Raw genomic sequence first — 17087 nt, 5'->3', positions numbered from 1 at the left:
GCCCTTAGATGGCTGGTCTTCACGGCCACCCAAGAGAATATGAAGCTTTTAACTTTTTGGAACCTACTTCTGTCACATAGACCAGTGATCTCAACCTCTGTCACTTCACTCAGCCTGTTGGAGACCCTGGTGTAAGTTGTGAGCTGTTGTGTGTTCAGTAAATATTTACTGTGCTCCTAGCTCCGCGCTATGATTTGTATATTGGGTTAGTTTGCATATTGGGTTAGGTAAAATATATTGCTAAATATATATTATACTAAATATATATATATATTACTAAATATAAATAAAATAATATTACTAAAATTATTTTTACCTGTTTTACTTTTTCAAAACTGCTAATGGAAACATTTTAAATTACATATCTGGGTCATGTACTTCTGTTGGATGGCACTGACCTAGATCCCCTGCTATAATATTTTAAACATTAGAATGAAGCAACCACAAATACCCGTTTACATCTGGCAGGATTTGTTTAAAAAAAAAAAAACCAGGAGAATCCTTGTGGTTGATAATTGCATAGAAACTTCACACAGAGGGGCATCTGGGTGGCTCAGTGGTTGAGCATCTGCCTTTGGCTCAGGTCATGATCCTGGGGTCCTGGGATCGAGTCCCACATCAGGTTCCCCACAGGGAGCCTGCTTCTCCTTCTGCCTGTGTCTCTGCCCCTCTCTCTCTCTCCCTCTCTCTCTCTCTCTCTCTCTCTCTCATGAATAAATAAATAAAATCTAAAAAGAAACAAACAAACTTCACATGGAAACAATTTCATAGAAATGTGACCTTTGGATTTTGTCCTCAGATCTAAGCAAAGACATGTTTTAGACTAAAACTCCTCCCCCTTACACAACAGGTAACAGGATGAAACAAACCTGTCTCTTAGTGCTTCATGCTTTAAGTCAAGAAGTAGAGGAATCGAGTCTTTGAATGCCTTCATTTTTGCTTCTAAATGGTAGGCCACTGAAAGGTTTCGGACCTGCCGGGGTAGTTTTCTAAGAGACTTGAGAAAACCTTCAATTCCTTCCTGGAGGAACTGAACATTCAGGTTGATCCAGAGGGTCTGAGACCATTCTTCTCTTGCAACCTGGAAATGGATGAGAAATAGTCCCGTCAATAAGACCCTCTGACCAGGGGAGCCAGCGCTTAACCCCTGGTCATGCTCCCTTCTTTGCAAATATTATCACCCATCTATCTACAAAAACCTCAAATTCACAAAAGGAAGTATGGATTACTGGTTCCAAAACTACAAACAAAAGAATTCCAACTTTTTCAAGGCCCTGACAAAATAAGGCTGTCTTATTGCAGAATCCAAAATTATGTCTTCCTTTCCACATATGAAAAGCGAGAAGTATAGAATCAGTTAACAGCCTTCTCTCTTAAATCACAGAGCCACTTCGTACTTAAGGCATATACTTCATTCAGGTTCCGTCTTAATGTGCTTCTCTTTCCCAACAAAAGCAGCTAAGATTACAAAATACTTATAGTTTGGATAATCCTGCCCAATTATCATACAGAAAAGACTTTTTGTGCTGTAGTTTCCTGAGATTTAACATAAAAAGTACTATCTTGCATAAAATTTACCATCTTGGATCCTTTGCATTTATTTGCAACCTGTGACATCTGGGCTCAATGGGGTTGCTTCCAGTCACAAAACATAGTTAACAGAATATTATGTTGATTGATGAAATATACATATGGTAATTTTGACTCAGATGAAAATGACTTTAAGATGTATTTACAATTTTTCATTTGTCTTCTAAAAAGATATTAAAAGCTCAAATAGCTTTTTAGATTATGTTGAAATGACATCCATGATTCACTACTGTATTTTTTTGTAAAAATTTAATGAGATGAATCAGAAAGAAACTATAAGTATTTCTTGGGAGTTCCTACACCTAAACATACAGCCTGTCTGTGATTAAAAGGCCTTTCCTCCCTCCACCCTGTTCCCCTCCCCTCTCTCGCTGATTAGTTTATAAAACCACAACTGTGGTTAAATCCACTCCTTGACATTCATCAGTGCTCAACACCTACACCTGGGCAGCCAACCACGATGGCTAAGGACATTCAACCTCATTCACAGGCCTCAGTCTAAATCCAGGGCCCTAAGGCTGCTTTCCCTTGGGGCCCAGCTGCTGCGACATTCTTTCCCACACCACCACCTCACCCCCGCTCCACTATCCTCAACCAGCCAACCTCCCTGCTCATCATCCTCTCCACTGACAACCTTGCTGTGCACCTCCCTGAAGCAATCAGAATAGAATGTTCAACATCTCCCACTAGAAGCATCTCTACGCATATGCTCTGCCTTCCCCATATGATCCTATTGCCTCCTACCCAGGCCATATGCGGACCCCATTCTTTCCCTCTTGCTCAGGGACATCAGACATCCCTCAAGCAAGCCTCCCCTCTGTCTCCGATCACAGAGTGTTTCTTCCTTACTGGATCATTCCCATCACTATGCAAACTCCTGCTGTAATTTCTCCCATCCTGACCCCACATCCCTTCCACCCACCACTCCTCATCTCTCTGCTTCCCTTTGCAACAAAACACATTTGGAAAGCTGTCTAGATTTGGTGTTTCTGATTCCTCTCTTCCCATTCTCTTTGTCTATTTTAATCTTTATTGAGAATTAACTGGCATATACAACTGGATATATTTAAAGTGCCAAATTTGCTAGGTACTGGCATGTGTGCACACCCACAAGACCATCGCCACAGTTGAGATTGTGAAGTCATTCATAGCTCTCAAAAGTCTCCTCCTGACTCTGTTACACCCCCTCCCACCCTTAGACAAATACTGCCCTGCTTTCCACCATGATAAATTCATTGGCATGTTCTAGAACTTGATGCAAATGCAATCATACAGGATGTACTCTTTGGTATCTCAACAAGATGATCTTGAGACCCATCCATGTTGCTGCCCTAGTACATCAATAGTTTGACCCTTTCTACTACTTTCTAGCACTCCATGGGATAGATGTAACACAGTTTCCTTGTTTGTTCACTTGGTGGATATTTGGGTTGTTTCTAGTTTGGGCTATTACAAATAAAATACTGTGAACATTCAAGTAAAAGTCTTTGTAGGGATCTATGCTTTCTTTTCTTTTGGGACAAATACCTTGGACTCACTCTAATTAGGCTTCCACAGCTACCACTGCATCAAAATGTTTCTTTCCAAGGTCACAGTGGTCTCCATGATGTGAAATTCGGTGGTTATTCCACACTCCCTCTCTTACTTGATCTGATGCATTTGGTGTGGTTGGATCACGCCCCCCCCCCCCCCCCAGAAAGGCTTTTTCCACTTGGCTTCCAAGACATCTTCCTACCACCTAGGCCACTCCTTGTTCTCTTTTCTTCTTAGGGGGCATCGTCTTGGGGTATTTGATGTTGGAGGGCTCCAGGCTCAGCCCTTTGTTCTCCTCCTCCATGTACCCCAGTCCCAGGTGTACTGGACTGAAGAGTGCCCCTTCTCATGAACTCATATCCCCCTGGAACTTCAGAATGTGACCTTATATGGACATCAGGTCTTTGCAGATGTAATTAATCATGATGAGGTTGTGCTGGAGTAGGGGGTCCCTAAATCCAATGACTGCACCAGGAAAAAAACCTGCTCCTGGTTCAAGGCCTTGCTCAAATGCCCCTCCCTAGGCCACATCCTTTCTCCTCTGGGCCCCATGGTGCTCTAGCTACTGTATTCCTATTACAAATCAGAGCAGGATGGTAATTTGTTTGTGGCTCAGTGTAATCATCAATTTTATGTGTCAACCTGACTGAGCCACATATGCCCAGATATTTGGCTAAACGTGATTCTGGACAATGCTTCCCAGGGTGTTTCTGGGTGAGATTAACATTTGAATCAGTAGCCTAAGCAAAGCAGATTTCCCTCCCCAAGGTGGGTGGGAAGAACTAGAGAGAAGAAATCTGAGTTAGACAGAACTGTCTCTCTGCCAGACTATCTTCAAGCCGGGACAGCAGTCTTCTCCTGCCTTCTAGCTCGGGCCTGAATGTGCACTCCACCATCAGCTCTCCAGGGTCTCCAGCTTGCCAACCCCAGATCTTGGGTCTTCTGGTCTCCATAACTATATGAGTCAATTCCTTATAATAAATCTTTTTGGTGGGGCACCTGGCTGGCTCAGTCAGTAGAGCATGCAACTCTTGATTTGGGGGTCCTGAGTTCAAGCCCCATGTTGGGGAGAGAGATTACTTTAGGGAGAGAAAAGTCTATTTGGTGCCTATTGGTTCTGTTTCTCAGGAGAACCAGACTACAACAGTCAATCTTTCCTGGGGCCTCAAGAGGGCAGGAATGGAATGGGCAGATGCAACTCCTTTCCAGACCCTATTCCCCAAGCAGCATGGTGCTGGGCTGTACAGAACAGAGTGAATGGATGAGTAATAAAGAAATGAATGGTGTGAATTTGCATGGGGAACATACTCAAGAGAGGAATCCAAATGCCATGATATTTGCTACTTCTAATTTCCACTTCCAGCTAAATGGTTTACCCCACTCCCTAACCAAGCCTCAAACACCAGGAGAGTTTTCTTTTTCATTATTGTGGTAAAATACACACACATTTGCCATTTTAACCAGTTTTACATGTACGATTCGGTGTTATCAAGTATATTTACTATGTTGTACAATCATCACCACCATCTAGTTCCAAAACTTTCTCATCACCCCAAATGGAAACCACAGATCCATTGGCAATTGCTCCCCATTACTTCTTCCCAAGAGCCACCGTGAGATGGGGCACCCAGGTGGCTCAGTCTATTAAGTGTCTGCCTCCAGACAGACACTTGTGAAAATTGTGAAAATGTCAGGTCATGATCCCGGGGTCCTGGGTTTGAGCCCCACATCAGACTCTCTGCTCAGTAGGGAGCCTTCTTCTCCCTCTGCCTCTGCCTGCTCCCCACTCTGCTTGTGCTCTCACTCTCTTTCTCTCTGTCAAATAAATAAATACAATCTTAAAAAAAAAAAAAAGAACCAAAGAGAGAGCTTCTATGAAAATTTCCCCAGGCCTATTATTATGGCAGCCTCACAATCCACTGGGCCTAGGTCTCACACTGGCCCCAGTGAGTGGAGTCTGTGGCAGGACACTTACCTTTAGTCCTTCATAGAGCTCATAAATGGTCCTCAGTTCGTTCATTTCCTTCTGCACTTTGAGCAGCTCTGGGTACATTGTAATTGGAAGATCAAAAAGTTTCTCAGCATTAGCCAATTCCTGACGGTTCTTCTCGTGTTTCGTGAGCTCCTTTTCAAAAGTGGCTAAAAGTTCTACTCCTGGGGAATAAGTAAATAAATAGATCAATGAGTGCATAAAAATACAAGGTACACAGAATGGAGTAAGAAATAACAGGCAATGCACATAAACTATCTTTTCATCCACAGAAATTGCTTGGGAAGTCACATTTGGAATTACCACAACTTCATCTCTCCATCACTCCAACAGAAACCAGAGGGCCAGGTACATAAACAAAATTCTAAAGTTAGAAAATTCTGTCTCAACAAAAAAGAAATAAAAGGCATTCAAATTGGCAAAGAAACTCTCCCTCTTTGCAGATGACATGATACTGTACATAGAAAACCCAAAAGACTCCACCCCAAAATTGTTAGAACTCACAGCAATTCAGCAATGTGGTAGGATACAAAATTAATCCACAGAAATCAGTTACATTTCTATACACTAACAATGAAGCTTCAGAGAGAGAAATTAAGGAATCAATCCCATTTATAGTTGCACCCAAAACCATAAAATATCTAGGAATAAACTTAACCAAAGAAGTAAAGGATCTATACTCTAAAAACTACAGAACACTTATGAAAGCAATTGAGGAAGACACAAAGAGAAGGGAAAACATTCCATGCTCACGGATTGCAAGAATAAATATTGTGAAAATGTCTATGCCACCCAGAGCAATATACACATTCAATGCAATCGCTACCAAAATATCATAGACTTTCTTCACAGAGATGGAACAAATAATCCCAAGATCTGTATGGAACCAGAAAAGACCCCGAATAGCCAGAGGAATGTTGAAAGAGAAAACCAAAGCTGGAGGCATCACAATGCCTGATGACAAGCTATACTACAAAGCTGTGATTATCTAGACAGTATGGTACTGGCACAAAAATAGACACATAGATCAATGGAACAGAATAGAGAACCCAGAAATGGGGCCTCAACTTATGGTCAACTCCTCTTCCACAAAGCAGGAAATACCCAATGGACAAAAAGACGGTTTCTTTAACAAATGGTGTTGGGAAACCTTGACAGTCACACGCAGAAGAAGGAAACTGGACCATCCTCTTACACCATACACAAAGATAAACTCCAAATGGTTGGAAGATCTAAACATGAGACAAGAATTCATCAAAATCCTAGAGGAGAACAACAGCAACCTTTTTTAACTTGGCCACAGCAACTTCTTGCAAAACATGTCTAAAAAGGCAAGGGAACAAAAGCGATAATGAACTATTGTGACTTCATAGAGATAAAAAGCTTCTGCACAGCAAAGGAATCAGTCAACAAAACCAGAAGGCAGCCTACAGAATGGGAGAAGATATTTGCAAATGACATGGCATATAAAGGGCTAGTATCCAGTATCTATAAAGAACTTAACAAACTCAACACCCCAAAACCAAATAATCCAGTCAAGAAATGAGCAGAAGACATGAACAGATATTTCTCCAAAGAAGACATACATATAGCCAACAAGCACATGGAAAAATGCTCCTCATCACTTGTCATCAGGGAAATACAAATCAAAACCACAGTGAGATACCACTTTACACCAGTGAGAATGGCTAAAATTAATAAGACAGGAAACAACAAATGTCGGTGAGGATGTGGAGAAAGGGGAACCCTCTTGCACTGTTGGTGGGAATGAAACCTGATACAGTCACTCTGGAAACCAGTGTGGAGGCTCCTCAAGAAGTTAAAAATAGAGCTACTCTACAACCCAGCAATTGTACTACTGGGTATTTACCCCAAAGATACAGATGTAGTGAGACAATGGGACACCTGCACCCCAATGTTCATAACAGCTATGTCCACGATAGCCAAACTGTGGAAGGGGCCATGATGTCCTTCGACAGATGAATGGATAAAGAAGATGTGGTATATATATATACAATAGAATATAACTCAGCTATCAGAAAAGACGAATATCTACCATTTACGTAAACATGGATGGAATTGGAGGGTGTTATACTGAGTGAAATAAGTCAGAGAAAGACAATTTTTCAGAGAAAGACTATTTTCATATGGTTTCACTCATATGTGGAATATAAGAAATAATGAAAGGGACTATAAGGGAAGGTGGGAAACTGAGTAGGAAAGACACCTAACTCTGGGAAATAAAGGGTTGCAGAAGGGAAGGTGGGGGGGGGGACAGGGTAACTGGGTGACGGGTATTAAGGAGGGCACATGATGAGCACTGGGTGTTATATGTTGGCAAATTGAATTTAAATTAAAAAGAAAAAGAAAATTCTGTCTCTTTCACATTATCCCTCTAAGTGGGCTCAATCTGGGCTGCACATTAGAATCCCATAGGAGCTTTGAAAATCTTGGGATCAGACTTTTCAGATCTGGGATCCTCAGGTGAACCCAGGGTACAGGCAAGGTTAGACTACTGCTCTATTCCATCATCCCATAAAATTCTTAAGCAAAACATACTCAAGTATCTCAGTAAGTCCAATGGGAATAGACTTACCTTTATCAAGATCATCACCAACAGAACCAGGGCCTTCACGATAAAAACGCTTTGCAAAATCCTCTATCTGCTGTCTGTAGTTTGATATTTCACCTCGAGTAATCTGAGAAGGGCAGGGTTGCATTCACTTATCCCAATAGATATTTGTCAATATCTTTACTCAGAAAGTACAAAATTTAAAAGGTACCTCTGTGAAAGTTCTCTTTATGCCCCCAAGAGCATGCTCCACATTCACTGATTCATTAAACAGATTTGACCACATGCTTTCAATCTTGTCAACCAGTTCTTTCTCTGCATCAGAAGGCTAATTAAAAAAAAAAAAAAAACAACAGAACAAACAATAAATGATCTGTAATTTGAAACTGAAATTCTGGTCAAAACTACTTCTCAGGGATTTCTGCTTCTGAAAATAGCAGGCTAGGTCATTTGAACCCACAAAAAATAACTGCTTGAATTAGAAAAAAATTATATATTTATAATGAAAAGAAAATCAGGATAAAATCATTTTTAAAAATAAGTAGATAGGGGCGACTGGGTGGCTCAGAGAGTTAAGCTTCTGCCTTTGTCCTGATTGGGATTCAGCCTGCTGGGCTCCCTGCTCAGCAGAGTCTGCTTCTCCCTCACACTTGCACACACGTTCTCTCCCTCTCAAATAAATAAATAAATTATTTTTAAAAAATAAGTAAATAATATAGAGAGATAACCTAGAGAGATAAGCCCTTCATAAACTAAAACTCAGCTTCATATACACTTAATCTCTAATTAAAATAAGGTTATCTTAGCTTGCTGATACATCCAGCTGTGCTGTCAGAAGCAACAACAAATCTCCTCTGATGAAATATAACATCTGGAGCCTCCTATCCTCTCTACAAATTTGTTATGTATGGTATCCAGAACTCAATCAGAAATAAGAGGTGGGTAAGGATCAAAATGACTTGAAGGAAACCAAGAGACACACAGACACTATAAGCAGACCATAAGGGAGTTTTAAGACACAGAATTTTATTTATTTTTTCTTTTTTTAAAAGGTTTTATTTATTTATTTATTTATTTATTTATTTATTTTTTTATTTTATTTTTTTTATTTTTTTTTATAAATTAATTTTTATTGGTGTTCAATTTACCAACATACAGAATAACACCCAGTGCTCATCCCGTCAAGTGTCCCCCTCCGTGCCCGTCACCCATTCACCCCCACCCCCCGCCCTCCTCCCCTTCCACCACCCCTAGTTCATTTCCCAGAGTTAGAAGTCTTTATGTTCTGTAAGACACAGAATTTTAAATAAATTTTACTTAATAAAGGAAACTAAAGACAACATTGAAAACTTTTATTTTAATCATAAATATAGAAATTTTGCATACTGTGCATTTTTCCGAGGAGAGGGTCTCTAACTTTTTGGGCTACTGCTCAATGAAAGTATCCAAAGCAGTCAAGCAACATAAATGCGGAAACACAAGTTTTATGCAAATGCAGACTTACAATAGCTATTTGCTTCTTTCTTCTAGTCTGTTTTTCCAGCTGATTCTGAGTGTATGTGATGCACAGTATGCAAAATTTTGCATGCAGTTTCATGGAGATCCCAGACCCCCTAAAATTCATCCATGGACCTCTAAAGGTCCTTGAAACCACCCTGAATGACCCCAAATAAAGATAATTGAACTATTTATCTTCTACTCATTTCTTTTATCACACTATCTCTCTCCCTCTCTCTCTGCCTCTCCCTCCCTCACTTCTTATTATTTTTGCAAAAGCCTCTTTATTAAAGGGAGTTAACTTCAAGTGAAAATAAAAGAAGAGAACTGACATGGTGTGCCGTTACAGATCAAGCTACAAAAAATACTACTTGAGTCATGCCAGATCAAGAAATAATCTGTTTTCATTAACCTAAATAACTGTGGGATTGCTTTACATTTAAGTCTTATTACTTAAGTTCATATTTGAGAAGTATTTCTGAAAAGGGTCTTAGAATTCAACCCAACTGTAAAATGCTTAAGAAAATCATTCACTCACAAAGACTTTATACATTGCCATGGTGCGGTATCGCTCCTGGACATCCCTGTACCTCAGTTCCATGACCAGAGATTTACTTCTAATTTCTGCAATGGTTGCAAGGACAAACTTGAGATCTTCAAGGGTACTGGGGCTCTTCTTCAGGTTTTTGGCCAGAGTCTATAAAAGAGAGGTCAAGGAACACTAAGTAAACCTAGAAAAAACAGTACCAAATAAAGACCTAACTTTTGTGAGAAGCAGTTTCATTAAATCCGGTGATCTGCTACCTTCATCTCTTCATTGAGATTAAGAAGCTCCTCCTTTGCTGACTCATTGAGAAGCTTTCCAAGCGAGGTCACCCAGGACTTGGCAATTTCTTGCACTGTGTTTGCCAGCGGCCCTAGCTGGAGCCTGATGCAGTGCTCATCCTTAATTAAAGGGTGCCGCAGGACTTCATAGGCTATCTTGGAATAGAACTGCAACTTTTCATCATACACTACACAAGGAGGTCTCTTGGAGGCGAACTTCTCCATCACAATGGCTTTGTCCAATTTCCACAGATGTCGATACCCCTTCCATTTTTGGAGGTACTTCATAAGACTGATCAGAATCCTGTGGACGTTTTGAGGGATCATAACAGCTTGTTCAATTATCTGAGGGTTCATGCAAATATCATTATAAAAGCTAATAGTAACAAGTTCTTCTTCCTCCCCCTTCTGAGGAGGGCATTCTATGCAGCTGCCATTCATCCATCGAACAAAATGCTGGCAAAAGAAGAATCAGAGGAAAAAGACAGCACTTCAGTATTTATTTTGCTTCCTATATTCATATTCAGGAATAAGTCTTGCTAGTAATGGAAATCACTATTATTTCTCCCTTTTGCATTTTTACTGTGGTAAAAAAATACATAACATAAAATTTACCATTTTAGTAATTTAAAATACTTACAATTCAGTTACACTAAGTACATTCATGATGCTGTACAACCCTTATGGTGATCTTATTCTACAAGTTTTTCATTACCACTAAATTACCTATTAGTAGTTACTCCCCATTTCTCCCACTCCCCCACCCCTGACAACCACTATTCTACTCTCTGCCTCTATGAGTTTGACTTTTTAAAATTTTTACTTAAATTTTAGTTAACATATAGTGCAATATTGATTTCCCTATGGAATGGGAGAAGATATTTGCAAAGAACATGTCTAACAAAGGGTTAGTATCCAAAATCCTCTTAAAATCCTACAGCCACGAGATAAATGCACTTCAGCTAGCTTAGAAGATGATGGTAAATCACACACAGGAGAACCATGGGGCCCCAGCCAACAGCCAGCTGATCATCAGACATGTGACAGCTGATCATCAGACATGAGCACAGCCAGGATCAGAAGAACCTCTCAGCAGAACCCGACCCACAGAACCATGAGCTAAATAGACAGCTATTGTTTCAAGCCATTAGGACTTAAAGTAGCTTATTATGAAAGGGGAAAAAAAGCTAACTTTTAAAATAACAATAGAAGGTGCCTGGGTGGCTCAGTCTGTTAAGCATCTGCCTTCAGCTCAGGTCATGATCTTGGGGTCCTGGCACTGAGTCCCCTCATGGGGCTCCCTGTTCAGTAAGGAGCCTGCTTTTCCCTCTCTCTCTGCTGCTCCCCCTGCTTGTGCTCTCTCTCGCTCATACTCTATCAAAATAAATAAAATCTGTAAAAAATAAAATAACAATAGCCACCCACCTCCTGTAGCAGGGATGAATAAAACAACATAAGTTTCTATATTTACAGGTGGAGAAGACACAGAAAGTCAGGAAAATGAACTCCCCAGTGCCCCAGAACAAATCCGTGAATTGGATACCCCCTGCCGCACAGTCAAGACTCCCTCTTCCTTTAACCAATTGTGGTTCATAGCAGCAAAGCCTGGGTGTGTCACACACACACAACTCCTTCCCGTCTGTGAAATAGGAACCACATGAAGTACCAGGAGCATTCCTAGCACTGGCCCTTGTAGGCAAGGTTTGTTTGGAACCACGGACTGCCAAGCACCATGCCAAGCTCTCCATACACATTGCAAAAGTTAATCCCATTAACAGCCCTAGAGGGCAGACTGCATCATCATGTCCATGTAATAAATGAGGTTGCTAACATCCTGGTTAAAAACTTTTGCTTGGGCAGCCCAGGTGGCTCAGTGGTTGAGCACCTGCCTTCAGCCCAGGGTGTGATCCTGGAGACCCGGATTGAGTCCCACATTGGGCTCCCTACATGGAGCCTGCTTCTCCCTCTGCCTGTCTCTCTGTCTCTCCGTCTCTCTGTCTCTCTGTCTGTGTGTGTGTGTGTGTGTGTCTCATGAATAAATAAATAAGTAAAATCTTTTTAAAAAAGGAAAAAACTTTTGCTTATTTTGCTTTCAGTTTTGAGATGGGAAACCCTGGAGCTCAAAGAGAGGGGTCATGAAGACACAGTGAGTCACCAAGGCATAAATGTTGATTTGCAGAGATTTTTGTTAAGTATTTTACAAAAGGATCGGCAAAAATTATTTTTATTTGAAAGAAAGCATTGATGAAAGTTAAGATAATGCAGGCTTCACTGAAAGCCTCAGATCCATCTGTTGGTGGAGACCAGGATGGGGGCCGGGGAGGCGGGGCATTAAGCTTCCATAAAATGTCATAACTCACTTTCACAATGTTTCACAGAGCGTCTTTCCTATTGATTTACCCCTTGGAAATTGCTTCCCCGTTTAAAGATGCAGTGATATAACACCTATAACCTAAGAGAATTTTTAAAAACTGAGGTTTAATGAATAATTTCACTTGTATAGATTCTAAAAATATAAGCAGCTGATCACTAATTTCCAAATACAGAGAATAAAATTCCCGATTTGTAATATCTATACTGAGTTTTATGCTTTATAAAATGCCTAAATCAAATGTCTGAAACACATCTAGACTTTCCAAGGAAACCAAGTAAAAAGGAAACATTAGTGTCTTGAGGGGATGTGATTCAGATGGCTCTCTTTTACCATTGTGGGTGAGACATAAACTATGGGTTATTTGCCCATAGACACTCATCTGAAACGCATTTACATGGTTGAGAGCCAAGTATGTGCCAGATGCTGCTGGGGGTGCTAAGGACTCAAAAGTGGAGAGACACGCAAGGTCCATGGTCCCATGCAACTTGCATTCTAGTGGCACCAGAAAATCGTAGATAGATGAGCAAGTAAACACATAAGAAAAGGTCAAATAGTGGGGTGCCTGGGTGGCTCAGGTGGTTAAGTGTCTGCCTTCGGCCTAGGCCATGATCTCAGGGTCCTGCAATCGAGCCCTTTGTGGGGCTCCTTGCTCAATGGGGGGTCTGCTTCTCGCTCTCCATCTGTCCCTCCCCTTGACTGTGCTTTCTCTCTTTCTCAAATAAATAAATAGAATTTAAAAAAAGAAAGAAAGAAAAGGTCAGATAGTGATAAATGACAGGAAGAAGGAATTGGGTGACAGGATAGAGAACAATAAGGAGCCACTAAGTAAAAGTCTGGGGGCAGAAGTTTCCAGGCAGAGAGAACAGTTAACTGTAATCATGTCAAGGAGGATCTATCTAGTGCTACTGCTGGAGGTACGTTAGGCTGGAGCATGACCGAGCATGACAGGTAGCAATGGAGATCAGAAAGGCAGGCAGGTGGGGTACCTGGGTGGCTCAGTAGGTTGAACATCTGATGCCTGATTTCTACTCAGATCATGATCTTGGGGTCATGAGATTGAGCTTGGTGGGAAGTCTGCCTAGATCCTTTCTCTTTCTCTCTCTCTGCCTCTGCCCTTCCCTTTGCTTGCATGTTCCCCCTCTCCCTCTCTCTCTAAAAATAAATATATCTTCAAAAAAATAAAAAAAAGGAAGGCATGCAGGTGCTGGCTTATGACCATGGTAAGGAGTTCAGATTATGTTCTAATGCAATGTGAAGTCATCAGGAGTTTTTGTACACGAGATCTGGCGAGAAGTGATTCATATTTTAAAAATAGCTCTGACCCCCTGTGGTGGAGAACGGATTATGGAAGCTACAGCTATAGTCCAGCTGTGGGATGATGCATGGGAGTCAACCAGGCCTCCAAGGGGCAAGATATGGGTGGATGGGAAGACACAGAGGAATCAAAGCTGGCTTCTAGGTTTCTGGCTCACACGATTGGAAAACCTGGGGCAGGATCAGGTTGCAAGATGGCAAGTCAAGAATTCCACCTTGGACATGACAAGACTAAGGTCAGACGGGACATATCAAGGACGCAGGTGACTCAAAGTAGAGAGGTCTGGACTGGAGATGGACGTGGGTGATCATCTCCAGAGAGGAGGCATTAAGAGCCATGGGATTGGTCATGATTACACAGAGAGGAGATAAGGGAGCTGGAATCAAGCTGTGAGGCAACCTGGGCTCTAAAGATCTAGAGAAGGCACCAGGAAGGAGTGCAATGGTCTGCACAAGGGGCAGAGCAGAGCCTATGTTCTCCAGAGCCACAGCAACTTGCTTCCCAAAGCTTGTCGGCCAGCCGTCAGTGGTGACAAGTCCCCAGTGAGTCCACAAAGACATGTCTGCCCTTACCTTGGTGATCTCCACGCAATTTTGGACACAATGGACGCACATTTTGTCAATTTCATTTGTGTTGGGATGAAGAATGATCTCAGGAGCTGTCAGAATGGTGTCCGTTTGAAACAAAGGAACATTTCCAAGGATTAAAGAACTGAAAGACTGCAAATTCCTAAGGGGGTTAACAAAAGAGACCCAGAGCTCACTGGAGGGAAGTACATCCAACACTCCATGGAAACAGCTAGCATCACAAAAGTCACATGTGAAAACCTGCTGTGAGGAAGAACACATGCAGCCTCGTAACAGACAGTGTGAATTGAGTTTTATTATGTATTCCTGTTTGGGCCCATATTTTTAAATAGCTCATTTCTACTTTGGGGAAGTGAATATCTATTAGTTGGAAGACATTTAAATAACAGTGATGACTTCCAGAGCTGTTCCACTTAGTTCAGGAAAAATGGTCTTCACACTGGCTCTGTCATTCCTTGTCCTCAGGATTCAGCTCAAATGTGGCCTCTGGAGGCCTTTCCTGACCACCTAATTACAACAGCTGCTCCATTTTCTCCCCCAGAACACTATTCTGTGTTATTTCTTTCACAGAAATCATCTTGGTTATGTTTGCTTCCTTGTGTTTTGTAATCTCTCCTATGAGGATGGAGAAGCTCCAGAAGCACAGGGGCCCTGTCTGGTCCAGTGTCTGCCTCATGCAGGCTCTAAAAGACCTGTGAATGAATGAATGAGTGGATAGATGGATAGATGGCTGGATGGATATATGGATGGATGAATGACTGGATGGATGACTAGATGGATGGATGACTGATGGATGGATGACTGGATGGATATATGGATGGATGACTGGATGGATAGATGGATGCAGAGAAAACACTGCATTTTAGAAAGGGAAATACTACAGGAGGTACCATATTTAAGGGGATGCTGCAGGAATCTAACTTAGAAGCAATAATTAAAAAATCAAATGTGTAGAGTGCCTGGATGGCTCAGTGGCTGAGCATCTGCCTTTGGCTCAGGTCATGATCCTGGGGTCTTGGTATCGAGTTCCACATCAGGCTCCCCACCGAGAGGCTGCTTCTCTCTCTCTGTCTATGTCTCTGTCTCTCTCTGTGTGTCTCTTATGAATAAATAAATAAAATCTTTTGTAGAAGACAGATTTTTGTAAAGGATAAGCTTAGTAAAATTTGTCAAATTGGGTCCAGGAAGCAAGACAACTGAAGGTATTTATTTTATTTATTAATGTCTTATTCCTAAGTGAGTTTTAGCAGCTCACAAGAATAACTGCAATAAGAAACCCTAAAATTAAGTGGGATAAAATAAGAAAGGAAATAGACACTAATCAGGGATATTTAGTTAAGTGATTGAGGCCCAGGTTCATATCCTAGCCCTTCTTCTTACTAGATGTATGTGTGGCATTAGGCAAGTCACCTATCCTCTCAACAGTCTGTGTCTGAAAAATGCAGATGAAACTGTAAAGGGTGTAACATGAACCTGGTGGAGAGTAAGCTGTCATACATGTTAGCTTTAAATATATATATATGAGAGAGAATGTCAAGAAGGAGACAATGCAAACAAAAATACCTATACACTTGCTGCATTTAGGCTACAAATTTGGTTCTGAGTTTCCCAGCAACCAAGGCGAAAAGGGAAGCCATGAAGTCAACAGTTCAAAGTATCCACACAGTTTAAAAACAAAACAATAAAAAAAATGATAGACAAAAATAAAAATACTTTTTCAAGAGGCTAAGATCAGAAGGGACGATAGAGAAATTTCTTCTGGGGTTCATTACCAAGAAGATGTTGTGTGACGAAATGAACACCACCCTTGACAACATGAAGGTATGAAGTTCCTAGGCTGGTTTCCTAGAATGATCCTAAGTCCATGCAATGAACCCCAGGCATTCAGCTCTCGGCTGATCTAGCTGAGTTGCTTGGCTGTGGTCTAGAACTCTAGGAGGGATGGGAGAGCCTTGTCTATTGTGAGGCATTACAGGCATTAAACAGGCATTACAGGCATTAAACACATATATGATGCCCATGGTAGTCAGGGATTTACTGTGGACCACTGGGGAGAACAAATGGGTCATAGGTCCTTCAAATCAGCCTCTCTCAATAGGGGAGGGCATCACCTAGGATTCTCTGTTGCCAGTTGAACACAGATGCATGTATGTCTTTCAGACAGTTGAAGTGGAAAGAGGCATAATTTCCTTTTCTGAACGTTGAGGGGCTTAACAAGAATGTGAGCCAAATTGGAAAGCCATCCTTGCATCCTGTGAGCACCCTTCAACCAGAATGCAGACTTAGTGTCCAAATGATTTCTATTCTGCACTTTGTGAACCCCTTCCTTTAACAATTCATATATGTAGACTACTTTAATCTATGCACACTGTCTTTAAAACAGGCAACAAGGTTAACTTACTTCAGGATGAGCTTTGTCAAGACCTCATAAATTTTATATTCCCAGTATTCATAATAGGAGGCCAGCTTGGGAGCCTTGCCCGTATTGGTGTGGATGACCAGACCCTCGACTTTGGTCAGCAGAGGCCCAATGGCAAGATACCACCTGACCATGTGGTCCACGTCCTTGACTCTTTCTCGTTCAATGTGCTCAAAGAATTCCTTTACGCCTGTAGAGGAAGACATCTGTTACAATTCTTTATGGATGCGGGAAAGGACATTACTCACAAGCAATCCAAACATGAGCTATATATCTTAGAAATACAAGAACAACCTCTATTGTAGATTGAAAGAAGAAAATAAGTCAATACCAAAAGCCAAGACATGCCGTAGGCAAATAAATAATAATAAAAATAAATAAATAA

At 41.3% G+C, this 17087-nt stretch overlaps 1 protein-coding gene across 4 annotated transcripts in view; it reads right to left on the bottom strand.

The window, feature by feature from the left end:
- The window catches only part of DNAH10 (dynein axonemal heavy chain 10), a 133203-nt gene that overhangs the window by 82017 nt on the left and 34099 nt on the right, over positions 1-17087 (bottom strand). For all 4 annotated transcript variants that reach the window (XM_055322253.1, XM_055322254.1, XM_055322257.1 and 1 more), the window contains 8 exons: positions 16685-16892; positions 14269-14425; positions 9987-10463; positions 9721-9879; positions 7897-8013; positions 7710-7812; positions 5099-5277; positions 870-1081 (listed from right to left, as the gene is read on the bottom strand). In XM_055322253.1, coding sequence (XP_055178228.1) covers positions 870-1081; positions 5099-5277; positions 7710-7812; positions 7897-8013; positions 9721-9879; positions 9987-10463; positions 14269-14425; positions 16685-16892 — 1612 coding nt within the window. The remainder of the gene's footprint in view (positions 1-869; positions 1082-5098; positions 5278-7709; positions 7813-7896; positions 8014-9720; positions 9880-9986; positions 10464-14268; positions 14426-16684; positions 16893-17087) is intronic.

The sequence above is a fragment of the Nyctereutes procyonoides genome, unplaced genomic scaffold, assembly GCF_905146905.1.
Source record: "Nyctereutes procyonoides isolate TBG_1078 unplaced genomic scaffold, NYPRO_anot_genome, whole genome shotgun sequence".
Taxonomy (NCBI): Eukaryota; Metazoa; Chordata; class Mammalia; order Carnivora; family Canidae; genus Nyctereutes; species Nyctereutes procyonoides.
This window is presented reverse-complemented; position numbering and strand designations above follow the sequence as displayed.